Here is a 22,679-nt window from a genome sequence, read left to right as displayed (position 1 = left end):
AGACTGTTTCAGTAAATTTCCAGCTGGGATGGTGGATGTTGAGTAAAAATTTCAGCCACGGAATTTACTCTAAACGAGAACATGTAATACCTGGCTTAAACAAAAAATAAAGTGTGAAATGTTACACATGTTACACATGTAACGCATATACTACAGACTGAAGTCTACCAATTTCATTAAACCTGACTCCACATTCAGCACTCCCACCCCTGCAATGATCATGAGATTTTCTGAATGCCACGAACCTCTGTCTGGTGATATGAGAAACACCAGCCCGCAGCTGAGGACAGCCATACGCTATCTCATTTTCCTATACACAGCTATCCGTTGCCTGTTTCTTTCAGAAAAACATATGAAGCAAAAAAAAAAATGTTTCTGGGGTGATGAGGGAATTTATTTGCGTGTGCTGTTACAAGCTACGCAGTGTGTAACCTTGCTTTGTTATCTACACTGATAATGTTGTATCATTAAAATGTATTTATTGAACAGAAAAAAGGACAACGATATGACCCAGAGTGTCTTTGTGATTTTAACAAGCTTCTTAAGAGTTTCAGCCATTCTGTCATAAATGGTTTTCAGTGATGTCTTCAATTATGATGAGCTGGTTTAAAAAACAATAAAAATCTCCAAATCTCAAGCCCATGTCTCGACTGCCTCCGATATGATTTGTTTTTGATTTTTGATTTGTTTTCCGTTCGTCCACATTCATTCACAGGTGTGCAGCACAGGTGGGACGGCGCTCAAGATTCAGGTGATCCTCCCCGTTTCAAGAGCTCTCCCTCAGCCTGCACTCTAAAAGTCTTATCAACAACAGTACTGTCAAAAGCCTCGGTGTAATGCTTGATACCCAACTGTCCTCCTCCTCTCACGATGCAGCAGTGAGCTCTCTTCAGACACGATCCCTGTCTGTACTGGTCCCTCAGAGGTGGAATGAACTCACCGCGAGGGTCAGGACAGCGGAATCGCCAGCCATCTTCTGACAGACTGAAGACCCACCTCTTCAGACTGCATCTCGGTTCCACCTCAGTCCCTGGCCCCTAACACCTCCAGGTATTTCTTGCTGTTTATTTTACGTGTAGTATCACTATGTGTTTTGGGCTCTGTGATCTAGTGACTGATGTATTGCAGTATACTTGGCTTCCCTTGTCTAGTCAGGTTGTACAAGCTGACATGTGGCAGTGCTTGAATGGTGTTTTGCTCACACTCACTGGTCTGGGAGTGTTGCTCATTCAAGTTGAATGGATACATCTCTGTTCTGTTGTGCTGACGTCACTCTGGATGAGTGAATGTAGTGTAAAAGAGACTCTGCATACCACTAATATCCCACTGACTAATAGCAATGCCTGAAACTGAGGGGGCCGTTTCACCCGTGAGTGTGTGTGTGTGTGTGTGTGTGTCTGTGTGTGTGTGTGTCTGTGTGTGTGTGTGTGTGTGTGTGTGTTTGTGTTTGTGTTTGTGTGTGTGTGTGTGTGTGTGTGCGTGTGTTTCTGTGTATGCATGTGTGTGTTTGTGTGGTTTCATAGGCAAAGACACACACAACACAACACTCTGTCCCCAAAGGGTGTGTGAGAGGTGAGGTGATGTGCCCTTCTTAACAATGCCTGCAGATATCCAGACGTATTTCAGTGATGGTTTGGAGGTCACTGTTTGGCAGGTTTGGCAGCCTCTAAGCACGCTCTCAGGACCTGGGTCTCAGTGACTGGGCTCCTGATATCAAGAAGGACTGAATGTTCCTGAACATTTGCGTTTGAGACTGGAAATACCAAGGCAATACTGACAAGACAAAGGCTGGGTGTCAAAACCACGCCAGAACAGCAGAACAGATCAAGAATGAAGTGGAGAAGAGAAGACAGGAATATGTGCAGTTAGAAGCTAAGTTAACATCAATTAGGTTTAATATTTGAAAAATTCTCATAACATACCAGGTAACTGTCCTGCATGCTGATTACCCATCATTGACTGGTAGATGAAGTCTTTGGAGGGAAGGAGTGTGTGTGTGTGTGTATGTGTGTGTGTGTGTGTGTGTGTGTGTCTGTGCGCTTGTGTGTGTGTGTGTGTGTGTGTGTATATGTGTGTGTGTGTGTGCGTGTGTGTGTGTATATGTGTGTGTGTGTGTGCGTGTGTGTGTGTATATGTGTGTGTGTGTGTGTGTGTGTGTATGTGTGTGTGTGTGTGTGCGCTTGCGTGTGTGTGTGTGTGTGTATATGTGTGTGTGTGTGTGTGTGTGTGTGTGTGTGTGTGTATGTGTGTGTGTGTGTATATGTGTGTGTGTGTGTGTCTGTGTGTGTATATGTGTGTATATGTGTGTGTGTGTGTGTGTGCGTGCGTGTGTGTGTGTGTGTGTGCGCTTGCGTGTGTGTGTGTGTGTGTGTGTATATGTGTGTGTGTGTGTGTGTGTGTGTGTGTGTGTGTATGTGTGTGTGTGTGTGTGCGTGTGTGTGTGTATATGTGTGTGTGTGTGTGTGTGTGTGTATATGTGTGTGTGTGTGTGTGCGTGCGTGTGTGTGTGTGTGTGGAGGGGGATTATAAAGGCAGGGAGAGAGTAGTGAGGCAGTGCTGAAGAGGAGCTGAAGGTGGGCAGGAACAGAACCTTTCCTCAGTGGCCAGCAGTAGGGATCGTTCAGCAAGATCTCGTCCTTCTTCTGCACTTCCATCGCGACCCTCTGTCTTCTGACACGGTTTTCTACGTTATTCGTTTCTGCTGCAGCTGATTTCTGTTCACTCTGTAACAGTCGTGTCATCTCTTCTTGCCATCGTTTATGCTGAATTGTGCGTATATGAGAGTGGGAACACGTATGTATATTTATGTATATATGCATATTCTTATTATAGATGAGGTTCATTCTGAATCAGAGGGCTTATTCTGTGTTGCTGATGAAAGGCTGTGCAGGTGACACACTGATCTTTATAATATGTGGATTGAATTATGCATTAGGCACAGTAAAGGGTCTGAACCATCCATATGATTTGTCGATTGGTGAATCGGCATAGCATATGGTGCATTAACATCCTGGCTCAATACCTAAGACTGAAGACTGATATCAAATACTTCAGAGGCAAAGCAGTAGGAATGTGGAAACAGTGGATGACCCTTATTTGACATGGAAATGCTGGTTAATGTAATGCTGGTTAGTGTAAAACAATGACAAGTTCCAGATGAATATCCAGTGAAGGTAACTTTGCCCCCCTCCCTGCCTATAGCTCAGACTGTCCCTGTGATTATGTCTCATTTCTACCCATTTCCAGCGCCTGTTCAGTTATTTTCTGTTATCTGCCCAGAATCGTCTGCGCTAAGAACACCTTTAAACTATTTGTGGAAGCATGATTCTTGCTGTTGGAATGATTGGTTTGAGGTTTAGATATTTAATAAAAGTGGATTTCACCAGTCTAATTGGATTTCGCCACTTTAACGTCATTGGTTTGCTCCACACATATAAGAAATATAAAGACAATTTACTTTGAAAACTATACTGGCCACAACCTGCTTACTGCACATTCTGTAAATTCCTCCTTGTTTTGTGGGAAGGCGTAACTACAGAGAAAGGCTGCAAAGGGCATTTATGATCACCTTCTCCATGTGTTACCCCCATTTATGATCACCTTCTCCATGTGTTACCCCCATTTATGATCACCTTCTCCATGTGTTACCCCATTCGCATCACAGGCATCACAGGCAGTTTGTTCTGAGTTGTGACCTGTCTGCTATTCTTTCCCAGGATGAAGAAAGAGACATAAGGGAGCGGCCAGGACAGAAACAGAGACGGAATGACAGAGAGACTTAGCGCACTGACTGAGAGGGACAGAGAGATGGAGAGAGAGAGAGACGGGTGCACACAGATATCAGTGAGGCTGACCAGCATGGAGGAGCACAGACAGAGAGATACATGTGGCCAGGACGACGAAAACCTGAACTTCTCCCCCGATGGTCTGACATGTAAACTCATTTTGGACGACAGACAGAAAGCTAAGAGGATACTGGGATGTTGCTGTGAGTTCAAGTTTTGCGACTGGCTGACGTTGGTGTCAGGGCTGGTGGAGTGCCTGTGTTTTGCCGGAGTCGTTTTCGGCTGGGCCTCCCTGGTGTATGTCCTGAAGATGGACGGCTACTTCAGCAACTTCTGCGTCAACTCCACTGGGGCCAACAGCAGCATGTACACAGGTAAGTGTGTTATACCACTGCGGCCAACAGCGCTGTGTACACAGAGTGTGTTATACCACTGGGGCCAACAGCACTGTGTACACAGAGTGTGTTATACCACTGCGGCCAACAGCACTGTATACACATAGGTAAGTGTGTAAGTACATTGCAGAAGTGTTCGTAGTGCTTGCACTAGTCTCCACAGAGGGGTGCTGTGTTATAATAATAGGGTTAAGATTTTGATTGAGCTGGGACATACGGGGATAAAAATCATTACTGTTTTTATTATGGTAATAATAAACAATACTGATTGCAACTGAAGAACTTTGGGTGATTTATAAAATTTTAGTTTCAAATTCAACATTGAATATTTCACTGAAATCAAATTTTGTAACTCAAGCATTTCAGAGGGATACATTTCTGACGTATTCATTTTATTATTTATTATTATGACAATTACCTCTCTAAAGAGGTTCCATGTTGCTCAGGGAGTAGTTGTATAACAGCTTATATTTCTCCCTGTTTATCTGGTAAGCCCTGGAGAATGAATGTGTCTCACAGTATGTGTTTTAGGGTTTCTCTCTCTCTCCTGCTGGCAGACTGCAGCGGTCAGGACGAACAGTTTGCCCTCATCTTCACCATCGCCTCCTTCCTCAACAGCTTCATGGCGTTTCCGCTGGGACACGTCTTTGACCGCTACGGAACCATGGCCGCCAGGATTCTCGGGATGTGAGTGCGTCATCATCACAGCAGAGACAGCCAACACTCACAGTCAGAAGAGAGAGTGCCCCCCCCCCCCCCCCCCCCCCCATCCAACAGTAAAACTGAGCGTTCTCCCTTTGCTGTTTTGCAGAACACTCTACACCACTGGTACCTTGTTGGTTGCGTCCTCAAGTGCAGGTAACTCCTCATTGTTGGCCATTTGCTGTTTCATTGTCATTTGCTTTGCAAACACTCTTATCCAGAGTGGCTTCCACAGCTTACTTAAATCATATTGTATCTTTAAACAGCTGAGTATTTTACTGGTGCAGTCCTGGTTAACCTTTATGCTACAACTGCAGTGTGTTACAGTAATCAGTGCAGCCCACTGCCACCTACTGGTGTCTACACCACACTGCCACCTACTGGTGTCTACACCACACTGCCACCTACTGGAGTGAACACCACACTGCCACCTACTGGAGTCTACACCACACTGCCACCTACTGGAGTCAACACCACACTGCCACCTACTGGTGTCTACACCACACTGCCACCTACTGGAGTCAACACCACACTGCTACTTCCTAGTGCATAAATTTATGCCAAAGATGACCTGAAGACTCGCTGCATACTGTAGTGCAGCTAATGGCTCTGAAGTGCAGAACTTTGCCAGCCTGGTGTCTGCAGCTTGCAGCTGGAGCAGTGAATTACCACAGTTCCAGCTATGTCATAAATAGTCAGTCCACAAAGTGTATATATTCTCACACATCAATGTACAAACAAAATCAGATTGTCCTTTCTGTAAGCAGGCCTGGTCTTTTTCAAGTCAAAGGTATGCATTAGCATTTTGACCCTTTTTCTCAGCCTGGATTGAAAGGTGAGGTTTGGGGCCCATATGATGTAGCACAGGTAGCAAAAAGTAAAGCTAAGGAGGTTTGGTTATTGAAACTGAGAGTGAAATGTGCTCCTGTTGCTGGGCTTATTGCGACGCAGCAGCCTTTTCTCTCTGCTGACGATCTGCTCATCTCTCACAGAAATGTCCTCCATGCTGTACCCAGCTGTCTCCTTCATTGATGTGGGAGGAATTTTATTCCTCATGACAAACATACAGGTACGCCTCTCACCCCGCCGCCTTCCTGCGCCTGGAACAGGGGCGTGTCCCGATGGACGACGCTGCCTCTTCCTGCTTCCTGTCCGCTCGTCGCTCATGCTCTGTGTTCTGCACGGCCGCCGGTCGTGGCCGCCGGTCGTGGCCGCCGGTCGTGGCCGCCGGTCGTGGCCGCCGGTCGTGGCCGCCGGTCGAGGTCGCCGGTCGTGGCCGCCGGTCGTGGCCGCCGGTCGTGGCCGCCGGTCGTGGCCGCCGGTCGTGGCCGCCGGTCGTGGCCGCCGGTCGTGGCCGCCGGTCGAGGCCGCCGGTCGTGGCCGCCGGTCGTGGCCGCCGGTCATGGCCGCCGGTCGCGCCAGCTCCAGGATGTGCAGGTCTGCAGACACCCGTTTCTCTCTTCCTCTCTGGCACGGACGCTCAGACGAGCAGAGACCAAGAGAACGGCGTAACGATGATCCCTCTCTGAGGACAAAGCACTGACGCTGGAAGGATAAGCCACAGTGCTCAGTTATCACAGATTTTGTCATCAGATTTGTAATCCCGGAATCATGAAAATTGCATTTATGTTCAGTACGGCATATTGATTTGCAGATGTTATTATATACATAAGAGGAATGTATGTGCTCATCCAGGGAGACTCAGAGTTCATACTTGTCACATCCTTCATTCTTTCAGCTGGGTGTCTGCTGAAGCAGACCACGCTTAAGGGAAGAACGGCAGGTCTTCGCCTGGGAATCAACCTCACAACCTTCTGCTTACTGTTCCTCACTGAGGGTCACATGACCTCGCAGAGAGGGTCACATGACCTCGGTGCGTATTAGGCTCTTTGTCACAGTTTGTCTCACTTCACACAGGTGGGGAACCTCTTCGGTCCTTTTCGCTCCACAGTCATCACGCTCTACAATGGACCTTATGACTCCTCCTCCTCCATCTTCCTCATCATTAAGGTGACCTCTGACCTCAAACACTGTTTTTAGATTTAAATTCATATATTTTTTTGTATTTGCACTTTGGAATAGAAGAGGTAACCATGTTAATCATGGCATTAAATTATGTGTTGATATTCTACTGTACATCTTGATCACCCAAACGGTTATGAAACTGGAAATATGCAATAAGTGATGAAAAACTGACAGATTGGTTTTGTGACAACTAAAAAAAAATCAGTCAAAACTTGAAATAATAACGAAAGTAGAGAGGCAGAGAGCAAATGAGTGTAACTCAGGGAGAGCCTGCATTGATGTCACTCAGAGCTGCAAACAGCCCCCGGTCCCAGCGCGTTGCGATCTGCACGGTTCTGCTGTGTGTGTTTTCCAGCGTTAGCGTTGTGAGAGCTTGTACAGCCACAGCACTCTCCCTGCATCAGCTGCTGTGGAGAGGACAGTGCACAAGTGGGTTGTAGCGACCACTAGCGGTAAAAAACTACAGGTAATTTCATTAATGAAGCATTTTACTGTGTCCTTGTATCCTCTCTCTCTCCTCACATGTCAGGTGCTGTATGAGAGAGGGGTCTCTCTGCGCTCCTCTTTCCTCTTCATGTCCGCCTGCAGCATCATCCACCTCCTCCGAACTTTCCTCCTCATGCCCAAGACTCACATCCCCTACCCACTGCCTGAGGGCTACACTTATGGGTACGGACTACAAGTCCCATGGTTCTCCGGGGAATAAGAATGTTTCCTGAAGGCTTGGCCTTAATTTTCACGTTTCCCAGCTGTCTTTAACCGTTCTTTCTGTGGTAGGGTGAGCTGCAGAGGCCGAGCTGTGAGCACCGAGCTGGAGGAAAGAGCAGACAGCAGCGGGAATGTGCAGAACGAGGGCGGCGTGGAGGGAGTTCAGCAGGAGGGCTCAGGGCAGTCCCAAATCACGCCACAGAAAGGTGAGCTCACCACTCATCTACTGTGAAAGGTCAAGAAGCTTCCTGTACAAAACAACAACAAAGTGCATAACGAAACAAGAAGTATTGTCTTTTACTGACTGTGAGAATAAAAACTACGCATGGGAACTCCTGGCAACAAACCAACAGCATTTGATACACTTTACTACAAGGAAAGGTAAGTCACATTGTCAGGGTTGGACTAAAGATGCTGTAGAACAGAAAATGTAGCATTTTCTCCAACCTGGGCACTGACCCTGTCGTCATGGTTACATCCACAAGCTGGAAACCCTGTCAAACACAGCGGTGCAGATAGCAGACTGGATGACCTTCGTTGTTTTCAGACAGACAGCACTGTACCTTACACTGATAGGTACCGATAGGTGTACACACCATAAACATTCCCTATCTAGCAGAGACAATGGGCTGCCCTCGGTCAAAAAAAAAATTCCCTTTCTTGCAGTACCTGGTCTGCTTGTAAGTCATGATCATCATTTACTCTCCTAAATAAACCACACCTTGGAGCTTAGAGCTTGGAGCTCTGAACTCAGAGATCTGCCTGGACTGAAGACCAGGCCAGGACTGCTGGCAGTTCCTGACAGGGGGCCTAGGATGGCTCTACAGTCTCTGTTCATTGGTCGGTGATGTAACCTGATAACTCATTCTGCTCTGTCAGTGGCCAGTTTTAGGAGCTGCGTCCTGTCCTGGTTCTTCGCATGGCACCTGCTGTGGCTCTCTGTGATGCAGCTACGCCTCTTTCTCTTCATCGACATCCTCAACCCCATGCTGGCCTGGCTGACTGACGGAGACTCCGCCCTCGGTATTAACAAACCCCCCTCATTCAGATCCTCTCTGGCAGTGCAGAGTTACTGTCTTACACTGTATCTACCACTCACTGTATCTATACTGTGCTGTGTTAACCCTCTCTCTCAGTGCAGTATTAATGTACTGTAGTATCCACTCACTGTATCTATACTGTGCTGTGTTAACCCTCTCTCTCAGTGCAGTATTAATGTACTGTAGTATCCACTCACTGTATCTATACTGTGCTGTGTTAACCCTCTCTCTCAGTGCAGTATTAATGTACTGTAGTATCCACTCACTGTATCTATACTGTGCTGTATTAACCCTCTCTCTCAGTGCAGTATTAATGTACTGTAGTATCCACTCACTGTATCTATACTGTGCTGTATTAACCCTCTCTCTCAGTGCAGTATTAATGTACTGTAGCATCCAGTCAGTCGATGTAGCTATACTGTAGCCTACTGTCACTCTCCCTCTTTCAGTGAGTAGCTACACCAATGCCTTTGGGCTCACGCAGTTATGTGGAGTTTTTTGCGCTCCCTGGAACGGACTCCTCCTGGACCAGCAGAGGAAGAAGTGGCGGGCTCTTGGTGGGTACCGATGTGTCCAGTACACAGGGACACAGTAACCAAGGGAGTAGAACTCCATTGAAAGAGATGTTCAGTTAGAAACCGCATAATTATATTAAGTAGTTATAATGCGTAATGATCATGCTAATGTAATTAGATAACGCTACATGTTAAATCCCCCCTCTCTCCGTCTCTCAGTAACAGAGAGGGAGGCAGACCTGCGTTCCTCCGTTCTCTCCCTCTTCCTCACCGCTCTCCTGGGCTTCTTCTTCTCCGTCTGTTCCACCATCCCAGTCCTGCCTCTGCAGTACCTCACCTTCGTCCTGCAGGTTGCCAGTACGTCCTTCCTCTTCGGAGGTAATGCCGCCTTCATCAGCACTGCGTAAGTCGGGACCAATAAGAATGAGAATCATAGTTCACTTTGTGTGTGTTACACCTTTCAAGAACACTTCGTGCAGCCTGTACTTAGGTGATGAACAAAAATGGTAACTACTCAAAAGCCAGCTGTGCTGTGAAAGTGATAAATGCTATCTGTGGTGTGAAAGGGATTAATGCTAGCTGTGCTGTGAAAGGGATTAATGCTAGCTGTGGTGTGAAAGGGATTAATGCTATCTGTGGTGTGAAAGTGATTAATGCTATCTGTGGTGTGAAAGGGGTTAATGCTATCTGTGGTGTGAATGGGATTAATGCTATCTGTGGTGTGAAAGGGATTAATGCTAGCTGTGGTGTGACAGTGATTAATGCTATCTGTGGTGTGAAAGGGGTTAATGCTAGCTGTGCTGTGAAAGGGATTAATGCTATCTGTGGTGTGAAAGGGATTAATGCTAGCTGTGGTGTGAAACGGGTTAATGCTAGCTGTGGTGTGAAAGTGATTAATGCTATCTGTGGTGTGACAGTGATTAATGCTATCTGTGGTGTGAAACGGGTTAATGCTAGCTGTGGTGTGAAAGTGATTAATGCTATCTGTGGTGTGAAACGGGTTAATGCTAGCTGTGGTGTGAAAGTGATTAATGCTAGCTGTGGTGTGAAAGGGGTTATTGCTATCTGTGGTGTGATAGTGATTAATGCTATCTGTGGTGTGAAAGTGATTAATGCTATCTGTGGTGTGAAAGTGATTAATGCTATCTGTGGTGTGAAAGTGATTAATGCTATCTGTGGTGTGAAACGGGTTAATGCTAGCTGTGGTGTGAAAGTGATTAATGCTATCTGTGGTGTGAAAGGGATTAATGCTATCTGTGGTGTGACAGTGATTAATGCTATCTGTGGTGTGAAACGGGTTAATGCTAGCTGTGGTGTGAAAGTGATTAATGCTATCTGTGGTGTGAAAGGGATTAATGCTATCTGTGGTGTGACAGTGATTAATGCTATCTGTGGTGTGAAACGGGTTAATGCTAGCTGTGGTGTGAAAGGGGTTATTGCTATCTGTGGTGTGATAGTGATTAATGCTATCTGTGGTGTGAAACGGATTAATGCTATCTGTGGTGTGAAAGTGATTAATGCTATCTGTGGTGTGAAACGGGTTAATGCTATCTGTGGTGTGATAGTGATTAATGCTATCTGTGGTGTGAAAGGGGTTAATGTTAGCTGTGGTGTGAAAGTGATTAATGCTATCTGTGGTGTGAAAGGGGTTAATGCTAGCTGTGGTATGAAAGTGATTAATGCTATCTGTGGTGTGAAAGTGATTAATGCTATCTGTGGTGTGAAAGGGGTTAATGCTAGCTGTGGTATGAAAGTGATTAATGCTATCTGTGGTGTGAAACGGGTTAATGCTAGCTGTGGTGTGAAAGTGATTAATGCTATCTGTGGTGTGACAGTGATTAATGCTATCTGTGGTGTGAAAATGATTAATGCTATCTGTGGTGTGATAGTGATTAATGCTATCTGTGGTGTGAAACGGGTTAATGCTAGCTGTGGTGTGAAAGGGGTTAATGCTATCTGTGGTGTGAAAGGGGTTAATGCTAGCTGTGGTGTGAAAGTGATTAATGCTATCTGTGGTGTGAAAGGGGTTAATGCTAGCTGTGGTATGAAAGTGATTAATGCTATCTGTGGTGTGAAAGTGATTAATGCTATCTGTGGTGTGATAGTGATTAATGCTATCTGTGTTGTGAAAGGAATTAATGCTAGCTGTGGTGTGAAAGTGATTAATGCTATCTGTGGTGTGAAAGGGGTTAATGCTAGCTGTGGTATGAAAGTGATTAATGTTAACCATCTTCCACTTTAGTCGTGTAACGTGCAAAGTCCCTCTCACACTCTCCCTCCCTCCACAGATTTCCCTCCTGCCATTATGGGAAGCTGTACGGTCTGATGTCTACGTTGTCAGCTGTGGTGCTGCTGTTGCAGTTCCCCATGCTGATCCTGGTCAATGACGTCCTGCAGGGAAACCCTCTCTACGTGAGTGTAATCCCCAAACAGACGTGGCATTAGCCTTATGGTTATGCCAGTAAATTCACATGGGAACCAGCAGGTTTCTGGGTAGAATGCCATTTGGTAGTAGAGGCAGTATGGTGACTGAGTACCAACGATTTACTGCAATGGACCCAAACATAACTGGCATGAGCTCAACTTTAAGAACAAAACCTGTGAGTTCAGATAGTGGTGGTGAGGGACGGTTTTTGCATGCGCTGTAGGGAGAAGAGGCAGGTAACGCTGATGGTGCTGCAGTGTTTCTGATAGGAGACACTGTAAACACTAACGCACCGCACCGCCACTCTCTCCTCAGGTGAACATCGGTCTCACCGTCCTCACCCTGCTGCCCCTCATCCATCCGCTCTACGTCCGCATACACTGCCAGCGACTGGCCGCCCAGAGAGACGACCAGCGGGACGGCACGAAACTGTGGACCGTTTACCCCGACTCAGGCTACATGCCTTTCTAAAGGGCACAGCAACTGTGCCACACCTGGGACTCAAACCTGCAACCATGGCCCAGAATCCCAGCTCCAAAACTGCTATGCCACACTACCACCCCTTAGAGTCAGGAGCTATGGAGCAATGTGCCCACTGCACAAGCAAGGAATACTTAGCATTTACACACAGGCAAACATTATGATGGTTGAACACAATATTTATGTGGAATAGCTCAAGAATTATTCATTCAGTATTACGGAAATACTGTATGTGTTTTAAATATATTGAGCAGCAATACATACTCTCTAAAATATATTTTCAATATGTAATTTATTTGTAGGGGGAGGCAGAGAAAAATGAAGATGAAGGAATTACTGTCCATTTCTGAAATCAGGACCATTTCTGAAATCCTTGTGAAAATCTGAAGTATAAAGTGCTGATGATTCTGAACTGCAGAATGTTCTCACGCCTCTGTGGAAGTGTCACATGATTACACTGCATGAGCAGAAACTGAGATTCCAATGAGAGTTCTCTGCTGATGCAATGATTTAATGCACTTTTTTGTATTTGTAATTTGTGCCAGGTTGACGAGTAACAGCACAAGTGATTCTTTACAAATGATACCTTTTCTAATGTAGTGTAGGTTTGGCATGATATTTGATGTGTAGGAACTTTAGGTACTCTCTGTCAAAAGTGGTGTTACAGGAAACAGAATTAATCACTGTCAATGAATGTCAGTGAAGTCACAGAGGAGGTAAAAGGCTGAAAGTCTCATACAATTAATTAAAAACTTTGCAGTGTTTTAGCATGCAAGGCCTCCTTAACATTGTAAGTTTGTGGATAGATTGCACGGTTCTGGCATGAAACTGAATGAGTACCGTACCAGACAGAAATGATTACTATCTCATTAATAAGGGCAACAAAGATAACCGGCTTAGGTCACATGACTTGGCAGCCATTTTCAATTTAGTGTCAAACTTTCAGATATCAGCACTTTGTAAACCAAAATGAATTTTATATTTTAATCCTTGTACAAATCTCCAAATCCATGTTTAAATCCCATGAATGACACAGGAACAGGTATCTTATAACTTGAAGAGTACAGTCACCACGTGGTGTTCAGATAAGTGGTGTGAATGAAAACGCTGACGCCTGCCCTGGAGTGCCTGTGGTGCATCGATGGTGCCGTGATCAGTCTGAACACAATACCACAAAATGCATGGACACTAGCAGCAACTTAAATTCACTCTTAAAAAAAATGGAAATCTCCTCAAGAATCCCACACCTGGGTCATGTAAAATTGGGCCTTCATGAACCTTGGGGTGAGCTGCATGAAACTGTCCAAAGAGTGTGGGTACCATCAGCCAATCAATTTTTACTGTTAATTTTGTGTAATTGTGAGTAGATCATCTCTGAAACATGGCACTTTTTATACAGGTCTATGGGATGTGTCACCATGCCAGCCTTTGTGGTTTAGTCATATGGTAGAGATGCAATATTCGAATTATTCCTATAAAAGAGCTGTATACGTGTAAATCATGACATTTCCCGAATATGATCTATTCACACCCGTATAACATCTGTCATGCCTGTAAGTGGCCAATTTATGCATGGTTGTCAGTCATTGCTGCTGTCAGCTATATCATACATAATTATTGTCACCATAATCACAATTCGTATTTGCCATTCTACTCATAACCTGTATCTTACAAGGTCTGTATGTGCCTCTAACTACATATTGTGAACAACAAGGGTCAGCAATGTCACAATACATATTATAACATTAATATATGTGTGCCATTATGTATTTTGTAATCAGTAGTCATGATCAAGTCCAGCTACTGAATTAAATTCAGTTACTTACTGCAACTTAAATGTATTAATTGAATTGGAAATTCATTCCCTGACTTGATCCTGACTGACTTCACTGAATAACTTGCTGTACAGGAATAATATAACTCGAAAGGCATTAAGTCTCACAGGGCTAAAATGAAATAAGATTCTTTAAAAAGATCCACAGATGTTTCCCATGAACCCTTGCACTTTGGTTTTGCATTTAGAAGGTTTTTCAACCACGGTGGCGTGCGGCCAGCCTTCGGCAGTGGAGGTAGATGTAGAGAGGGTGGATGAAGGCCAACAGACTCAGCAGAGTCAGAGCGATATTCACCTGGAGGGAGAAGCACAGTGACACAGAGAAGCTTGGGGGATGCACAACAGAGTCACTTTATAATGTCATCTTAGAACTGAACCAACAGGGTTAAATTCATCTACAAATATTAATTCTGCTTGTGAGAACACTTCAGGTAACTGTGCCTGTCATCCTTCTGTGTAGTGGAACAATTCTGGAACACATTTTTGATGCAACATCGCATTGGGTTTTTGTAAGAGAAAAGCACTTGCCACTGGCATGTAATTCAAAATTTAGAGCGTTCTTAATGAGGCTTTGAGTGAGGGGACATGAGAATTATTGTTGTGTTTAGGAAGTGACATTAAATATGAGAAATCCATCCAATTCCTATTACCAGCTCAGCATGATTCTTGGTCCAAGCTGTCATGCTCTCCACACTAGACCATCATCAGACATCACATCAGACCCCTCTAGCTGATTCGAAACGCAGATGCTTGACTGATTTACAAACTCCCAAAATGTTGTGTCACCCCTCTACTCATCTCTCTTCATTGGCCACTTGTTATGGCTCTGAAACATTCTCCAAAACCTCTGGATCTATCTTACCCAGCAGCAACAAAAAGACCCTCTGTACTATAATCTATCATCACCCCCCTACCCTCCCAGTAATCCACTCTCTTCCCCTGTCTCTGGGAGCCTAGAAGTCCCCTCCTGGGAATGTTACTCAACTCAGCATCTCTTCTCTCCTCTTCTCACCGAGTGGTGCAATGGGCTGCCTGAGCCTTAAACATGTTGTGGTGGCTGGAAATTAGTGGAAATACTTTAAGGTGCCCTATGACAGCACCCACACCCCTTGTGGTGAAGTTTGGTTTGAGTGCTTGCACTTTTCACTTTTGCACTTGTCAGACAGCACGCAGGCTGGCCGTGTGGGGCTTAACTCACGTAGAGGGGGTTTCCCTGCAGGACGTCATTGACCAGGAACAGTATGGGGAACTGCAACAGCAGCACCACAGATGCCATTAAAAGCATCAAGGCACACAGCTTCCCATAATGGCAGGAGGGAAACCTGTGGAGAGAGAGGGAGAGAAACAGAGAGAGCATGAGAAGGTGAGAGAGAGGGAGACAGAGGAGGGGTAACAGGGAGGGACAGAGAGAGAGACGCATGCCTCCCACTCAGCGTGAATGCTTCTCCTACTCCAGCACTTACGCAATGCCGATGAAGGCGTAGTTGCCTCCGTACAGGAAGCAGCAATTGAGAACTTGCAGGACAAAGGTGAGGTACTGCAAAGGCAGGACTGGAATGGCAGCACAGATGTTGAAGAGGAGGCACAGGAGAGCGGTGAGGAAGAGGGAGAGAGCGGAGGAACGCAGGTCTGCCTCCTTCTCTGTCTCTCCTAGGACAGAGAGAGAGGGACACTTCATACATTAGTTGATGCTTTATTGCCAGTGTTTTAAAATTGCTGCAAATATTACCATACTGATTATTACTATTATCTCTTCATGCTGATTACTCGTAATACCTGTACTTACCTGGGGCCAGCGGCTTCCCTTTATTACGGTCCATAATGAGTCCATTCCAGGGAGTGCAGAAAACTCCACACATCTGGGTGAAGGCAAAGGCATTGGTGTAGCTACTCATTGAAAGAGAGAGGGGGTTACAGTACCATAAAGATACAGTGACTGACTGCATGCTACAGTACATTAGCACTGCACTGAGAGAGAGGGCTAACACAGCACAGTATAGATACAGAGACTGGTAGATACAGTATAATACAGTAACTCTGCACTGACAGAGAATCTGAATGGGGGTGTTGTTATTACCCAGGATGGGGTCTCCCTCAGTCAGGCGGTTGAGCGTGGGGTTCAAAGTGCCCATATAGATGTAATTTCTCAGCTGCATCACAGAGAGCCACAACAGGTGCCATGCGAAGAACCAGGACAGGACGCAGCTCCTAAAACTGGTTTCTGATGGAAATAATTTCAATATTTCAATACTTCTTTAAGCACTGGAAGTGTGAAATGTTGTTTCAGCTTTTTAAGAATCTCTTGTAATAAAAGCTACTTCATGCACTTTAATAGCCCCTCTCTGTTGTACACGTTGTTTATAACTAGCTCTCACGCTTTGGTGGACAGAGCGGGGAGCTGCCAGAGCCTGGCTGCTATCCTTTTCTCTAATGGCTCCCTGAAGGTCCTATAATGTGCTAGCAGGGTTTGTGCATAGATGCTGTTAAGCCGTTTTGTAAACAACATTTTTTCTCACTTGCCTTCATAATGGTGGCTAGGCACATGGTTGAGGGGGGTCTCAACTGACACAAGCAATTTTCACTCATCCCTGATTGCTCCCTTTGACCAAATGGACCTGTAAGTACTCTTCACTTTGGATTTGCAGGATTCTTTTCATCACAGACCTCATACCTCATACCACGGTATGATACTGATATTCTAAACATATTATTTTTTTGTGTGGGCAGTGTACTTATGTGACGTCATGTGACGTTCACGAAGAGTTGCTCACTTACACTGGGACGCAGACAAGAGCCCATTTCAGGGGTATGACTTCACCATCCTAGGGTCAGTTACGATGAAATGTTGAATCGCTCTTGTATGGTTTAAACTCAGTTTTTACCATAAGCTTGCTTAAATTCTGTTAATATGTTTAAATTCAGATTTTTGATAGCATGAAACCCATCTGATTTTGTGGAATGAATTTTCACCTGATGAATTATCTGTTCCATCTGTCATTCAGGGAATCCAACCAAGACAATTCGTAATTTGTTTCTAGCTCCGTAACTCCTTTCTAAAAATAACAGGGGCGTTTGGCTCAATGATTAACATCAAGTTTTAACCTGACAGCTAATTCCCATTTGCATCTTTTTGTGTAAAAACAGCTCATGAGGACTGGGCTGCTGTTGATGTTGCAGACGGAACAGTTTGATTGTACATAGTAAACTGCTCCTCTTCAACAGAGAAGAGTAAGAAATTCAATCAGCAGAGAAAGCAAAAATACACACCATTCACAGCCGGGTCTGGAGATTGCTGTGAGTCCTCAGACTGAGAGGGGGCGCTCTCCAGCCGCTCCTCACGTAACACATTCCCATTGGTGCCTGTCCTCACCGCCCCCTGCTGCTCTGGTCTCTTGGATTGGCCACAGCTGCTCAATCTGTCAGAAAGTAGCCAATGATGTTTGAGATGAGACTGACGTTTGGCTCCGCCTCTGTTCCAGCAACAGTGATATACAGAGGATACTGACAGACAAGGAGATGCACCCTGCAGACTGCAGACTGAAACTGCAGTTAGAGCCTGTCTGCACCAAGATGGACCACAACTTACAGATGAGTCACACATTTAACTTTGTTTCTGTTGCAGAAACAGAGATGCACATAGGAGGATAAAAGACATGGAGACCAGTGCTGCATCTCAGATCTCCCCCTAAGCCTCTCACTGGAGGCGCCTCAACATCAACACTTCCTGCCTGCAGGAACCACAAAGTTGGCAAAAGGCCTCTAAAGAGAGAGGGAAAGGTGGGAGAGTTTAAACGCCCACTTGTGGGTGAAACAAAATAAGAGCAGTGAGCGCATGTATCTAATGTCATGTCACGTCATCTAGTCTCATGTTAGACCCTTTCTGCAGGGGTGTAAAATACAGACAGAGAAAATGATGGTTCTTGTGAAACTGGACACTGCAGCCTGGGCAGGCTACATTGTGGGAAATGTAGTCCATACCCATAAGTGTAGTCCTCAGGCAGTGGGTAGGGGATGTGAGTCTTGGGCATGAGGAGGAAAGTTCGGAGGAGGTGGATGATGCTGCAGGCGGACATGAAGAGGAAAGAGGAGCGCAGAGAGACCCCTCTCTCATACAGCACCTGGAATGAGAGAGAACTTGCAAACTTTCAATGTTTTAAACAGATTTGTGCATATTTCTTTTTCGTCTGACACAGTGGACCACACTATACTTCTGTCTACACTGGCAACATTGGGTATCGCTGACACCTCTCCTCTTTGGGATGCTCTTTCAGGGTGTCCTGGAACAGTCGGTTGTCTCAGTCAGTCTATGGGTGTCCCTAAAGTCTCTGTTCTCGTCCTCCTCTTCTCTCTTTACACGCAGTCCCTTTACATTACAACATGGTTCTGTGATCTCCTCCCAAGGCTATTCATACCACTTCCATGCAACTTTTTCTGTCTTTTCTGCCATCTGACATCCGGGTTTCTGCACACATCTCAGCTTACCTGAAATACATTCGACAGTGTATACTGGACCACTGCCTAAAGCTCAACCCATCCAAGTCCTCCCAGTTTCAAGACCTCTCCCTCAGCCTAGACTCTACAAGCCTTATTACCAATAGTACTGTCAAAAGACATGGCGTAACACCTGATAGCAAACTGTCCTTCTCTTCTCAGGTTGCAGCAGTCAGTCCAGGTGGAGATTCTTGATCCTCCCCTACCTCACTATGCATTCTACACACCCCCTAATTCAGGCCCTGGTCCTCTCACACCTGCAACTGCAACTCAGTTGTGGAAATCATACATACATATATATACTGTGTGTATATATAAATATATATATATATATATATATATATATATATATATATATATATATATATATATATATATACATATACATCATGGAAAGAAAGATAAAAGTAGACAGATGGTGACAGAAAGAGTTGCATGGACACACAGAGCTCTTACCTTCATGATGAAGCAGACAACGGCGGAGGAGCTGAAGGCTCCGTTGTAGAGATTCATGATGGTGGAGCGACGAGAGGCAAACAGGTTCCCCGCCTGGGTTAGCAGGTTAGCAGAGTTAGCAGAGTTAGCAGAGTTAGCAGGTTAGCAGAGTTAGCAGGTTAGCAGAGTTAGCAGAGTTAGCAGGTTAGCAGAGTTAGCAGGTTAGCAGGTTAGCAGAGTTAGCAGAATTACCAGAGTAAGCAGGTTAGCACGTTAGCAGAGTTAGCAGGTTAGCAGAGTTAGCAGAGTTAGCAGAGTAAGCAGAGTTAGCAGGTTAGCAGAGTTAGCAGAGTTAGCAGAGTTAGCAGGTTAGGAGAGTTAGCAGAGTTAGCAGAGTTAGCAGAGTTAGCAGGTTAGCAGAGTAAGCAGGTTAGCAGAGTAAGCAGGGGACAGAAGCAGCTACAGACACTCAGTTGCAGTTATCAATGGAATATTAAACCCTCTTAAAAATAGAAAATGCATACACTCCGTCTAAATGTACATATTTCCATGTCAATAATGTTCTCCATTGGCAGGCTGAGGAGACTTGAGATTTGACCTTTCCAAATGTGCAAACATATACACCTGGGGTTCAGCAGCGGAACAAGCTGTTCTCCAGAGACGGGGCTGGGTACGTCTACAGGGGCAGCTCAGCCCACTGCTCTCAGGCACCATGTGAATGTCAGTAAGTTGCAAGTTGCTCTTTTGGGGTTAGCAGAGTAGCGACTCTCCTCTAGTGAGCACCTACTCCATTGGAGTGTGCTGTATAAATTGCAGTATGAAACATAGCCATTGGCTGCCTGCGAGTGTGTTTCAGAACTGAATTCATCGCTCTTCAGCATGAATTACTGACAACTAGCTACAAAGGCTGCTACAGCTACCTATTAATTCCCCCAGAAGAGCTCAAGTAGCCACATCTTAGAGCATAATGATCACTAACAACTGACTGAGATGCTGAGATAGGTAGCTGGCTATTTTCAAGTCACTTAGTTTTTTCAACATTTAATCCTCATCCTAATCCTCACCTAGGATGCATGTTTATGTAGTATTCCCTTCCCTGATGTGGTGTCAGTGTAGTGTAGACCTGTGGACCTACCTGCATGTTAGTGATAAAGAGTGACACCCCACCCACAGCAATGCATGACATAGCGGGGTAGACTAAGATGGAGAGGTCTGTGTGTGACAGAGAAATAGACAGATGAACTTCACCCCTTATGCTCATAAAAACTCACAAAGTTGATGTACATTCTTTTAAAAACTCAAATATTGTGACAAAAAGTAACACAGCATGAAGCATTATGGAAGAGGTGTAGCAGAGCTGAAGTGATTAGCTTGTGTGAGTCCTGCGTAAAGCCTTACGTAGCGGGTAGCAGGTAGCCCAGCAGTTGCAGCGGCTACGTCACTCCCCAAGACCTGGTCAAGTAGCGTTGTCGCCGACAGGCTAACGGCAATTTGCCTTTAGCTCAACTGGTAACGGCTGGCTGCAAGGAGCAGTGAGAACCTCGGTTCGAAACTCGCTCACTCGCCGATCCATGTAATCCATCTAATACACAACCCAGCAAGATCCCACCCGTTACAGGGGGACCATCCCACTAGCAATTCCTGTGTAATACTCGTCATCACCACATAGAGCAGGGGTGGCGCTGTATCCTCATGCCATTAACAGAACAACCAACCCCCCCACACCCCCATTTACCTGCTCTTGAAAAGGCCATCAGCAAGGTGCCAGTGGTATAAAGAGATCTGCAAAAGCAACGCAGACGGACTGGTTTTTAATCATTGTTATCACAGACAGGGATTTCAACCAAAGTTTAAATCCCCATCTCTCTGCACTGTAAAGCACTGTAGAGTCCAGGCATGCATTCAATCTGTAACATACTGCCCTGTATACTGACCTGTATGTGGGCACCACCAATGAATGCATTACATTTCATTATTACGTTATTGTACACATTATTGGCATTTAGTAGATGCTCTTATCCAGAGCAACTTATATAGGTTACAATTTTTTTCATGTTACCCATTCATACAGCTGGATATTATTTACTTAGACAATTCTGGGTTAAGTACCTTGCCCAAGCGTACAACAGCAGTGCCCCATCCAGGAATTGAACCAGCAACCTTTCAGTTACGGGTCCTGCTGCTTACCACTATGCTACACAGCCAGGTGGGTTGCATGTTTACAGAGTGCATTTAAACCAGTCAGTTCACACTTGTCATGGACTGAAGCTAGACCAATCACTTCTGATCCCTTGATCCTTCCACTCTATATTCCCATCGGCACCCCAGACTGGCCTGGTTTCACAGATTCGTAATGTGTAAATGCAGCTCCATAGACTTTTTCCCCTCTAACCACTACCAAGCTGTAACCTCTTTAGCTTCATTTGCAAAATGAAATGAAAATAAGAGTGATGGTGATAGAAATCGCTAGTGATAGAAATTGAGAATAGCCACTGCAATGTGTAATGTTGAGAAATGTATCAAAAGCTTAAAACTCAAGGCTGATGAAACCTCAAAACACAGACAGCATACCACTCAGGAACTGTTTCTGTGCTGTTCTCTGTCTACATGTTCTGCAGTCTATCAGCTGTATGTGGATGAACTCACATTGCCAGGATTCGCACTGCCATGGTGCCAAAGCGGTCGAGTATGAATCCGTTGGGAAGGGTGAGGAAGTTGGCTGCAAGACAACCGACGGTGAAGATCAGGGAGAACTGCTCGTCCTGTCCACTGCAGTCTGGGAGCAGGAGAGAGAGGAAGGCCTCATAGAAACCACACATAAAGCAGGAAGCACTGGATTTACAGGCCTGAACTCTGTACAGGAGAATAAGAGACTTGCTGCCCTGAATATGGTGTAACACACTCACCTGTGTACACAGTGCTGTTGGCCCCAGTGGTATAACACACTCTGTGTACACAGTGCTGTTGGCCCCAGCGGTATAAAACACTCTGTGTACACAGTGCTGTTGGCCCCAGCGGTATAACACACTTACCTGTGTACATGCTGCTGTTGGCCGCAGTGGAGTTGACGCAGAAGTTGCTGAAGTAGCCCTCCATCTTCAGGACATACACCAGGGAGGCCCAGCCGAAAAAGATTCCGGCAAAAAACAGGCACTCCACAAACCCTGACGCCAGCGTCAGCCAGCGAAGCAGCAGGTGTACACTCTGGCATCCCAGCATCCTCTCTGCTGTCTGGTGGTCTCTCAGTGGCTGTTTGAGTGCCTCTCTCTGCTTTCTTTGTGTCTTTCTGTCTCTGTGTGGCTATATTCTGTAGGGTTATATTAATATAAATATTATAATAACATTTTTATTTTATGATGGACTCTTTTGTTAAAATGTGCTCCGCTTGTTTATGTGGCTTTTTTATATGCACTGATGTAACTTGCTTTATAAATCACTCTGGATTAGAGCAGTTGCTCTTAGCATTCTTTAGTAGCAGCCAGTGAGGAGGGGGCACTGTCCCTTATTATTCCTGCTTGGTTGTGTGTTTCATCTCATACTTCCAGAACAATGGTGTGTCTATTTGAGAGATGGAGAGAGAGAGAGAGAGAGAGAGAGACAGAGAGACAGAGACAGAGAGAGAGAGAGAGACAGAGAGAGAGAGAGACAGAGACAGAGAGAGAGAGAGACAGAGAGAGAGAGAGAGAGAGACAGAGAGAGAGAGAGAGAGAGAGAGAGAGAGATTAAACAGCATTCATATGAAGGATGCACTTCACTCATACAACAGTGATTCATGGAAATCAGCAAGCTGTACTGTGAGTAACTGAAACTGATCTCCATTGAGCTTGCTTACAGCAATTAATGA

The 22,679-nt window shown here is 45.3% G+C and overlaps 2 protein-coding genes across 2 annotated transcripts; one reads left to right on the top strand and one right to left on the bottom strand.

Annotated features, from left to right (window-relative positions):
* The first annotated feature begins 3,858 nt into the window (after nucleotides 1-3,858).
* Nucleotides 3,859-12,066, top strand: LOC118769534 (solute carrier family 43 member 3-like). Its single transcript, XM_036516664.1, has 12 exons — nucleotides 3,859-4,159; nucleotides 4,738-4,867; nucleotides 4,992-5,038; nucleotides 5,875-5,951; nucleotides 6,800-6,892; nucleotides 7,437-7,576; nucleotides 7,685-7,821; nucleotides 8,486-8,638; nucleotides 9,105-9,224; nucleotides 9,390-9,573; nucleotides 11,459-11,582; nucleotides 11,911-12,066. Exons 1-12 carry the CDS (start codon nucleotides 3,859-3,861, stop codon nucleotides 12,064-12,066), a joined length of 1,662 nt encoding a protein of 553 aa, XP_036372557.1.
* A 2,039-nt stretch (nucleotides 12,067-14,105) lies between these two features.
* LOC118769533 (solute carrier family 43 member 3-like) lies at nucleotides 14,106-22,054 on the bottom strand. Its single transcript, XM_036516663.1, has 12 exons — nucleotides 21,868-22,054; nucleotides 21,482-21,611; nucleotides 20,571-20,617; nucleotides 19,971-20,047; nucleotides 18,857-18,949; nucleotides 17,888-18,027; nucleotides 17,177-17,325; nucleotides 15,987-16,130; nucleotides 15,696-15,803; nucleotides 15,373-15,559; nucleotides 15,108-15,231; nucleotides 14,106-14,204 (listed from the first exon to the last, which is right to left on the bottom strand). Exons 1-12 carry the CDS (start codon nucleotides 22,052-22,054, stop codon nucleotides 14,106-14,108), a joined length of 1,485 nt encoding a protein of 494 aa, XP_036372556.1.
* Nucleotides 22,055-22,679: the final 625 nt, after the last annotated feature.

The sequence above is a fragment of the Megalops cyprinoides genome, chromosome 22, assembly GCF_013368585.1.
Source record: "Megalops cyprinoides isolate fMegCyp1 chromosome 22, fMegCyp1.pri, whole genome shotgun sequence".
NCBI classification, from domain to species: Eukaryota; Metazoa; Chordata; class Actinopteri; order Elopiformes; family Megalopidae; genus Megalops; species Megalops cyprinoides.
The sequence above is the reverse complement of the archived record's forward strand: the minus strand, read 5'-3'. Positions and strand labels throughout refer to the sequence as shown.

Coding starts and splice junctions, on each gene's coding strand:
- LOC118769533 (XM_036516663.1), bottom strand. CDS start 22,054: ATGCTGGGATGCCAGAGTGTACACCTGCTGCTTCGCTGGCTGACGCTG. Junction 20,618..21,481: donor GCAGTGCGAATCCTGGCAAT/GTGAGTTCATCC, acceptor TTGCTTTTGCAG/ATCTCTTTATACCACTGGCA. Junction 17,326..17,887: donor CCTGAGGACTACACTTATGG/GTATGGACTACA, acceptor ACTTTCTGACAG/ATTGAGCAGCTGTGGCCAAT.
- LOC118769534 (XM_036516664.1), top strand. CDS start 3,859: ATGGAGGAGCACAGACAGAGAGATACATGTGGCCAGGACGACGAAAAC. Junction 4,868..4,991: donor GCCGCCAGGATTCTCGGGAT/GTGAGTGCGTCA, acceptor GCTGTTTTGCAG/AACACTCTACACCACTGGTA. Junction 5,039..5,874: donor GGTTGCGTCCTCAAGTGCAG/GTAACTCCTCAT, acceptor CATCTCTCACAG/AAATGTCCTCCATGCTGTAC.